Consider the following 10,044-nt stretch of genomic DNA (forward strand, 5'->3'; position numbering starts at 1 on the left):
GCCAGCCCACCCCCAAGCAAGTCATACCGAGAAGGAGTCGTTCATAAGGCATCAGTATATCACCTCCCCGGTGGCACCTAGAATGCTTCCTAGGGAAAAACCCCAGAGAATCTTTGTTGTTATTATTATTATTTGTTTTAACAACTCAAGTTATTGTTCAGTGACTCGGTGTATGCCTATTTTGGTAATATTTAAAGGAGTCTTCTGGATGATTGAGCTTTGAAACCTAATGACTTTTTTATTTTTGTAGCATTTTCCCCTATGAGACATATACAACTTGGGCTGTTGAGATGGGGGAAGGGGTGAAAGGGTGAAGGGTGCTTGTTCCTGGGTAGCAAAAGTCACAGTAAGTTGCTACCTTGGGCTTCTAGAACAATCTTCTTCATTCTGTGGGGAACTCTCCCCTCCCATCCCTCGCTCTCTCCCTTCCTCCCTCCCTCCCTTCCTTCCTTCCTTCCATTTACCTTCTTAGAAGCATGACTGTTGCCCCTCATTCCCTTTTAACTGGAAATCAAAGTGTCTTTATCATTCTTAGGCTTTCTTCCCCCTTATCTTCCTCTCTGTCGGCCCCAACCACTGCATCAAGACTCTGCTCATTCTTCAAGTCATCCAAGTAAGCTGAAGTCAACCTCTGCGTTTGACTCCGAGCTTTTACAAAGGGTGTTCTTTCCAGAAATGCCTGGCACTACTTCCCAGTCCCGCAGAACAGCTTAGCCCCAAACCAGCGAGAAGTTTTTTTTTTCCCCCATCTTTCAGTCTATTCCAAGTGTATACAAAATATTTGGGCTTTCCTGGAGTTTTTAGGGCCTGAGAACATTCTGGAGGTCTTGAACTTACACTTGGGTCCAGTATATAATCTGTTGCAGTTGTGAACATGACCCCGCTCCTAGACTCTCAGGTCAACCAGATGTCCCTGCTCCTGAGACCAGCAATGATCTCAGAACACCTGACTCTGAACAGTCTCCTCTAAACCCTCTTCCATCCTGGATTTCTGAGAATATTGCTGTTCATCTCATCTCATTGATTCGTTCTTCCACTGATTCATTCTTACAGTCAGTCCACAAATACCTGGAGAAAGGTCTGTGAGAGGCTGTGAGGTTTATGAATATTAGACTTGAATTATAGTCTTAGGCTGTTCCCTGTTCTATACTTTCAGTCTTCAGGACTCCTAGAAAAGGAAAGATCATGAATTTAGGCTGCATGTAATTTCCTTATCATCAAATAACAGCAGTTCTGCTTAGACATCTCTTACTAACCATCTATTAGCTTAAGTACAACCTTGATTAGAGACATTAGTATTGTTATAAGGAAGTCTTGATAAGCCCTGGTCCTTTTTCCAGGAGATGGTCTCTAATTAAGGAGAGTTTACCAGACCCTTAATTTGCTTCTGGGCTTTTGTTATTGTGAACTTTGGCCAGTCTTTCAACTTTATTGGTGAGAATGCATTCCAGGAATCTCACATATCCACACCTTCTAGGTGAGGAGGAAGGCACCCTGTCCTGGGGGGGTAGGGGCTACCTTGACCTAGCCCCGCCCCGCAAGGCTCTCCTCTGCTACCCAGCTGAACAGGAGGGTGAGTCTCCTACCCCTGGGCCTCCTCCTGACAACGAAAGAAAGTTTTCAGGCCTTGCAAATTCCCATACTCTGGTCTCTATCATTGGTCTTACTCTTCTGGATCGTGAAGGGGCCTTTTGTTTGAGACTTTCAGTAGAAATCAGAGCTTCTCCACGTTGACTCTGTAATGAAGCAATACACTCTATTTCATAGAATCCAAGAAGACATCAATTTTAAGACATATTTTATGTCCCTCACTCACAAAAAAGAATGTGACCAGTTAAACTATGACAATCATTTATTGTAAGACCATCCTGTGGAAAACAAAATGCACATCTTAGAATCAATAAATTATGTAGCACAGTGGTTTCATGTACAAGTCAGGCTGCTGGGGTTCGAATCTCAGCTCTGTTTTTTAATGTTTGTCCTTGGGCAAGCCACTTAACTTCTCTCTGCCTCAGTTGTCTCATCTGTAGGGATGATAATAATAGTATCTACTTGAGAGGATAGATGAGGATTAAATAAGTGACTATATACAAAGCACGAAACAGTACCTGGGGTGTATAAAAGTTCAATAAATGTCAGCAACTTTTAGCTGAATGCTAATAAAAAGAGTAGTTAATACTATTATTATTGAGTACTTATTAAGTTCGTGGTGTGGTGCCAACCACTTTATACGGATTATCTTGATTTGTAATTATCACAATAATCCAAGGAGGAAGATGCCATGATTATTCCCACTCGTCAGAGGAAAACTTACAGGGTATATGCATGCATCTTAAATAAATTCCCCAGAGCTCTTCTTTTTTTGCTTAACATTTTGCTTTTAACATATTAAATACAATTTTTGTTTCCCTTTTCCTCTTAATCAGAAACAGATTTACTGTGGCTCTAATGAAGCTCAGGCTCAAGACCCCTCAGTTACACAGGCTCCCTCTCAAGACCTATGAGCCATACTGGAGAATTGACAGAGTGCTGTGACAGGCAGAGAGAAGACGGTTAGACACCTCTCCCACCCCCCCCAATCCCCCCACCCCCACCGCCCCAAGCCTGCAGAAAACTTCACATTTGAGATGGGCCTGGAGTGAGATCGGAGTTTGGCAGAATGAAAAGGGGTAGTGAAAACCTGTCTAGGCAGAGAGAATGACACATGTTCAGGTCTTCAGAGGCAGAAGGTCTTGGACCAGAGGATAAGGCAGTGAGACTGGAAATGGCATTTATGGGAGATGTAAGTATGAGAGACTTACAAAAGGGGATGACGTATTAGTTTCCTATTGCTGCTGTAACAAATGGCCACAAACTTAGGGGTGGAAAGTAACACAAATTTATTATCTTATAGTTCTGAAGGTCAGAAATCTAAAATCAAGGTGTCAGTAGAATTGTGCTCCTTCAGGAGGCTCTGGGGCAGAAACCATTTCCATGCTTTTCACAGCTTCTAGAGGTCGCCTGCATTCCTTGGCTTGTGGTCCCTTCCTCATATCCCTCCAATTTCTTGCTTCCATTGTTGCATCCTGCTACTACTCACTCTCATACTCCTGCCTCCTTCTTATAACGACCCTTGTCATTATATTCGGCCATCCTGGATAACCTAGGATATTCTTCCCGTGTCAAGATTATTAATTTAATCACATCTGCAATATCCCTTTTTCCATGTAAGATAATATATTCATAGTTTTCAAAAGACGCAGACCTAGAGAATGGACTTGAGGACACGGGGAGGGTGAAGGGTAAGCTGGGACAAAGTGAGAGAGTGGCATGGACATATATACACTACCAAATGTAAAATAGATAGCTAGTGGGAAGCAGGCGCATAGCACAGGGAGATCAGCTGGGTGCTTTGTGTCCCACTAGAGGGGTGGGATAGGGAGGGTGGGAGGGAGACGCAAGAGGGAGGGGATATGGGGATATACGTATACATATAGCTGATTCACTGTTATACAGCAGAAACTAACACAACGTTGTAAAGCGATTAGACTCCAAAAAAGACGTTAAAAAAAAAAGATAATATGTTCATAGTTTCCAGAGATAGAATGTAGACACCTTGGGGAGTGTGGCATTCTTCAGCCTACTCCACATACGGTAAAATTTGCATTTAAACAATTGATGGAAGAGGAGAGAAGGGAGTTAGGGAGGCCAGCTAAAAGACTGATTAATATTTCAGATGAGAGATAATCAGGTCATGGACTAAGACAGTAGGGAGAGAGAGGTGGCATCCCACTGGAGATGTTGGAAGGTAGACTCACTCTCAAAGCATCATTCTGAGCATTTGCATTTCTAACAGTGCCCATGGGACTGGCTCTTGAACCCACATTGAGTAGGATGCCCTGGGGAACATCAACATTCAAGGGGGGGTGTGAGAAGGAACCCCAAAGACGGAGCCCATGGATTCAGAGAAGTCAGAAGAGTCCCAAGTGAAGATGGTGTCCTGAAGCCCCCAGGTGAAGACGGTTCTAAGGAGCATGTGGTCGAGAGAGGAAAAGAAAGATGCTGAAGACTGCCCAGAGATTGGGCTCTCCGTCATTGGTGTGCTTCATGAAAGCAGTTCTGGTGAGGTCGTGGGAGCATAGGGCCTCCACCATCTTTCTCCACGGCCTCTGCATACACTCTGGGCAGCTACATTTGTCTAGAAGTGTGGAGCTAGGTGCGTGGAGATGGGCAGAGGCAGGGAACACTCCCTTTTAACTTCAGCAGCAGCCGTGCTGCGTGATTGGCGCTCAGCTGTGGGCTCGCAGTCTGTGGGCCTGGTCTTTGCTCTGGGTGTGCTGCCATCTCCAACACGAGAGCTTATTTTGGGACATGCAGAGTATTTATTTGTAAAGATACAAAACCGCAAACAGCCTGAAATAACGGGTCTCATGAATATTCTGCAACTGCACCAGCAGTTCCAAGAGGCCCAGCCTAGTTGACTGAAGGGAGAGGCTCCAGGGTAAAGACTGATGTCCACCCGCTTCCTTATTCATCTCACTCTTCCACGGGTTTCTACCACGTATAATTATTTTCTCTTGGTGTTATATTTTATGTTATCTTTTCTCCCCCGAGTGTTAGAAACATATAGTTTTCTTTGTTTGAAGTGTCCATGGACCTAAAATTATGGGATTATATAATTCAGTAGTAAATGCCATGCATCTTAGACTACATTAACTATTGCTGATTTATCCTGATATGCTCTATTTTGATGTCTTTCTATCTCTCTCTCAATAGCCATCTACCCTTTTAACAGTGCGGTGTTGCACATTTGTTAAGGCTTAAATTGGCTAGCTTTTTCACCTCTGTATTCTGACTCCACCAATGGAGACCTCAACCAAGCAGCAAGCAGATGTCCACAGAACCATGGTGGGGATTTGTGCAGGAAAATACTAATAAGGAAAGAAAGAAAATAGCCCTGGAAGCCAGTAAGTTCTGTTTATTCACTGACAAAGAAGTGGCTATTTAAAAATGGATTTTCAGGAAGGAAAAAACATCAAGTAAAAATAAAAGTTAATTTTAGAAATTTTAGTTTAGATTGAAAATTGCTGATTTGCTTATTTTTTTTTCAAGAGAGACTTTTATTTATTTATTTATTTATTTTTGTCACTAGACAATGAATTAAGCAAACCTTTACTGAAGCTTAAAGTGTGGTACAGTAATACATTTCAACTGATTTAAGTCCAACACCATGAAGAGAGAAATTATGGCACCAATATTTTCCCTCCTCTGTCATACACACTGGGATTAATTTAGATTACTATTCAATCTATAGCTTTCATTTTTCTAGGCTCTGTTCCATACAAATTTGTGCAGTTTTTCAACATTAAATAGAAATCTTAAATCTATTGGGGGGGAGAAATCAGACCTCAAGCCAATAAATGTTCATCAAATCTACTGGGATACTGTTCAAGAACAAAATCCACTTTGAGCATTGGTCCTCATAATAGCCCCCAAACATTAGATACTGTGCGCTAATTACACAATTGGACTGATCCATTGATTGAAAGCTTCTTCAATGAAGCTTTGAATCAACAACATGTTTAAAAGTCAAAAGTGTTCCAACCACTTGATTTCAAACCAAGTAAAATTTATGTTTAGAAACACTAAAAAAAAGTGTTTCATTTATAAATATGGAAGGAACAAAAACATCACTGCATCAATCCAGAAAGGATAAAAAATTGTTTGAGGACAAGAAGAAATACAAAATTGAGTCAGCTTTGCTCTTTTCTCAGCTGCTTAAACGTCTATATTAGCAAATACAGCTAAAAGATGCCAACTCTTTTAAGCCCGTATTTCTAGTCATTTCCCATTGACCATTTTGGAATTTTGTATGTTATGTTTTATGGATAGCATTCTGCTTCACTGTGTAGTATGTCTGAATGACCTGAACTGTTCTCATTCATCACTTGATGCTACTCCATGGTGAAAGAAATACCAGTAAGAGGAACCGTCAGAACACTACCACATGCATCACAAAGTCACAGAACTTTTTAAGTCACAAGATGGCAAAGACATCGATTCTGCCTTGAACCAAAGTTTATGGCATATTATTAATAGAAATTAGTGTAAATGGCTACGAAAGTAAAAGTTAAGGTGAATCATCTGAGCTGACTTGACTTGTTGAATCCAATACAACCTTTATCTTAAATCTCCTTGCTAACAAATGTAGTGATAATTCTTTTATGCTACTACTTAGCAAGTTAATAAAGGCATGGTACTCATGAGAAGCTAATCTCATTTAATGGGGGCACAGAATGGCATACAGTTTCTATACAGTTCTGCCAATATTCCCTAGTATCAATCTATACCTTCTTTGCTAGTCAACACCCGCTTATTCCAAAAGAGCTCATGGTAATGAAAAATGCCAAACTCCCTTGACCTTAAAAGAAAATTAAGCCCAGGGTCCATCCCCCCGTTCCCCCTCTGGGGTGTAAGGTTAGTGTAAACCCACAGTGTAACAGTGTATTGCTTTATGGAGGGGCTGTGGTTGGTAGGGAGACAGCATGGTGAGGAACGAATCAATTAAAGTAACACAAGTATAGGAAGCAGTGAGATAGTAATACACGAAATGGATAACTGCAGTCATTTTCGTAGAGGACTCAACTCGTGGAAGAAGAACTTTGGTGCTGCAAAAACATCTGTATGAAGTAGAAATTGGTTTCAGTAACATTAGTAGAGAATATGTTCTAGAAAGTGGAGGTAACTGGATGCAAAATCCTGGTAGCAATTGAATAGAGCGGTCCCAGATGGCTAGGCTGAGGTCAACACCTAATGAGGACGAAAGCCTTGTCTGTGCGGAATTTTGGATGATACCTGGAGAAATATTACACTGGGCATAAAGCAAATTGAATTGTTTTCACAAGTGTTGTAAAGTTTCATATAGTAAAAGGTTTTTTCTACATGCACTTCAATTTCACAGCAAGAGTGGCATAGGATACCTAAACACAGAAGAGAGCATTCATGCAAGATATCTAACTCCTTGATATAATAATGCATACAATTCAAAATGATTACACTATCATTACATCTAGGGCTTTCTGCAACTACAAGGTGGTGGTTATGGAAAGCATGGCCCTTGGTATCAATATCTAAAAAGCAGCCACCACCTTCTTCTAAGTGTGTTCTCTTTTTGCGTTTTTTTGTCTTTTTTCTTAATCATCTCTGCTGTTGTTGATGCTTCTTGGCAAAACTGGTAAAAACAAAATTGTAATCACTGAATAGAGCGCTCTGGAAATCAAGACCTTTAAAACCTTCAATCTTCTGGGGCAAAGAAAGCACTGTGCGACATTTAGAACTCTGTTTTGCAAACAGGGTGGTCACAGATTTTCCTGGCTTGAAGACTTCCACAACTCTCCTGATCAGGTCATCATAGGAGGTCTGACTTAAGTTTGTTTCAAAGCTAACATAAGAAAATTCTGGTTCTGGAGTGATGTGAATAGTCCAATAAGTTCCATCCGATTTCATTCCATTCATTGAATACCCACAAGGATTGAACAGTGTGGCATCAATGACAGAACCTGGTATCAGGTCACGAATTCCACTCTCACGAGTGATATCCTTTGCAGTAACACCATCTTTCATGTAGAACTGGTCCATAACGCTGGGTCAAGCTCACTCGTCAGAATTTCCAGGGTTTGATCTGGCTGATGGATTACCCGACTTTCTGGGAAATCCAAAGTATACAAGTACCAACAATCAGAATTCATGCGTCCCATACGATATGCTGCTCCATTTGGGAAAATTGCATTAAGAAACTCTGTTTCTTCCTGGAAATTCTGGTGTGGGTACCCTTGGTGAGAAGGCTTCGTGAAATTCTTACCAGAATAAAAGAAGCTTTGAATTGAGTCAAACCCATTGTAATCCCTACCCAGAAGAGAGCATTCATGCAAGATATCTAACTCCTTGATATAATAATGCATACAAATCAAAATGATTACACTCTCATTACATCTAGGGCTTTCTGCAACTACAAGGTGGTGGTTATGGAAAGAATGACCCTTGGTATCAATATCTAAAAAGCAGCCACCACCTTCTTCTGTGTGTGTTCTCTTTTTGCGTTTTTTCTTCATTTTTCTTAATCAACTCTGCTGTTGTTGCTGCTTCTTAGCAAAACGGGTAAAAACAAAATTGTAATCATTGAACATAGAGCTCCGGCAATCAAGACGTTTAAAACCTCCAATCTTCTGGGGTGAAGAAAGCACTGTGCAACATTTAGAACTCTGAGTTATAAACAGGGTGGTCACAAATTTTCCTGGCTTGAAGACTTCCATAAGTTTCCTGATCAGGTCATCATAGGAGGTCTGACTTAAGTTTGTTTCAAAGCTAACATAAGAAAATTCTGGTTCTGGAGTGATGTGAATAGTCCAATAAGTTCCATCCGATTTCATTCCATTCATTGAATACCCACAAGGATTGAACAGTGTGGCATCAATGACAGAACCTGGTATCAGGTCACGAATTCCACTCTCACGAGTGATATCCTTTGCAGTAACACCATCTTTCATGTAGAACTGGTCCATAACGCTGGGTCAAGCTCACTCGTCAGAATTTCCAGGGTTTGATCTGGCTGATGGATTACCCGACTTTCTGGGAAATCCAAAGTATACAAGTACCAACAATCAGAATTCATGCGTCCCATACGATATGCTGCTCCATTTGGGAAAATTGCATTAAGAAACTCTGTTTCTTCCTGGAAATTCTGGTGTGGGTACCCTTGGTGAGAAGGCTTCGTGAAATTCTTACCAGAATAAAAGAAGCTTTGAATTGAGTCAAACCCATTGTAATCCCTACCAAGTTTCAACAGGGGAACCAGTGCTTTCAGCAAGAGGGTGGTACCACATGTCTTCAAAATGATACGTTTCTTGGAGACAAACATGCTACTCTCACTGAGTACATAGCTTCCTGCTTGTCAGTTTTTGTCACACTTATGATTGAACATTGCACATCCTTCAAAAGTATTTCCCACTCGGATCTTGGGATGGTGAGAAGATCCCCAGATCCTTGGTTTGCGTCGGGTTGCTGCCTGGAGAACCAAACCTCCAGCAGCTTCTCGGTCCCTTCAAAAAAATGTGCATCTTCCATCAACGTGAGACTAGCGAACAACCAACAACTACAGAAAATCAACTAAATTAAATCTCTTCTCCCGCCGCTGCGGATTGTTCCAGCTGTGTTACTAAAGTTCAGGTTCCTTTTTTGCTATAATTTTATATTAACTTTTTTTTTAAAAAGGGTTAATAAAATTTTCCTGGCTTTTTTTCTTTTCTTTTTTTGGTGAGCGAAAGTTGAACGTGAGTCTGTTGGAAATAGGGGCAGATACAGCTCAGACTCTTGTAGTCCGCTGTTTCCCCGTAAGAGAGAGTAGAGCGAGCGCTAGCTAATGTCACCAGCCATACTGTGGGAGCTAAAGAAAGACTTTTAGAATCAGAAAAATAACGATTGCTCAGCCATTCAACGTAAAGATATTTAAGTGTTTTAGTTGGCTTATAATCTGATTGTCAAAGTTTAAAACATTTTTTTAGTTCAAAGAATTTTAAAGCAATTTCCTCTACCCACCTTGAGATTGATATAGTCTTTTCTATTCTCCTGGAGTGGTATTTAAAACAATTGGATTTGAGGTGCATGGACCTAGAGTCTGTCATACAGAGTGAAGTAAGTCAGAAAGAAAAACAAATACTGTATGCTAACACATATATATGGAATCAAAAAAAAGGTTCTGAAGAACCTAGGGGCAGGACAGGAATAAAGACGCAGATGTAGAGAATGGACTTGAGGAGGAGGGGGAAGGGTAAGCTGGGACGAAGGGACGAAGGGACGAAGTGAGAGAGTACCATTGACATATATACACTACCAAATGTAAAATAGATAGCTAATGGGAGGCAGCTGCATAGCACAGGGAGATCAGCTGGGTGCTTTGTGACCACCTAGAGGGGTGGGATAGGGAGGGTGGGAGGGAGGGAGATGCAAGAGGGAGGAGATATGGGGATATATGTATACATATAGCTGGTTCACTTTGTTATACAGCAG

General features: G+C 41.1%; 1 protein-coding gene and 1 pseudogene across 1 annotated transcript; both read right to left on the reverse strand.

Annotated features, from left to right (window-relative positions):
* Positions 1–5,122: 5,122 nt before the first annotated feature.
* LOC112064077 (S-adenosylmethionine decarboxylase proenzyme-like) lies at positions 5,123–8,090 on the reverse strand. The gene is given in 2 exon segments (XM_024120594.1): positions 5,123–7,622; positions 7,625–8,090. Coding segments are annotated over 2 exon segments (912 nt in total). The 3' UTR covers positions 5,123–7,176.
* LOC102981722 (S-adenosylmethionine decarboxylase proenzyme-like) lies at positions 8,011–9,167 on the reverse strand (annotated as a pseudogene).
* Positions 9,168–10,044: the final 877 nt, after the last annotated feature.

Source organism: Physeter macrocephalus, chromosome 19 (genome assembly GCF_002837175.3).
Source record: "Physeter macrocephalus isolate SW-GA chromosome 19, ASM283717v5, whole genome shotgun sequence".
Classification (NCBI taxonomy): Eukaryota; Metazoa; Chordata; class Mammalia; order Artiodactyla; family Physeteridae; genus Physeter; species Physeter macrocephalus.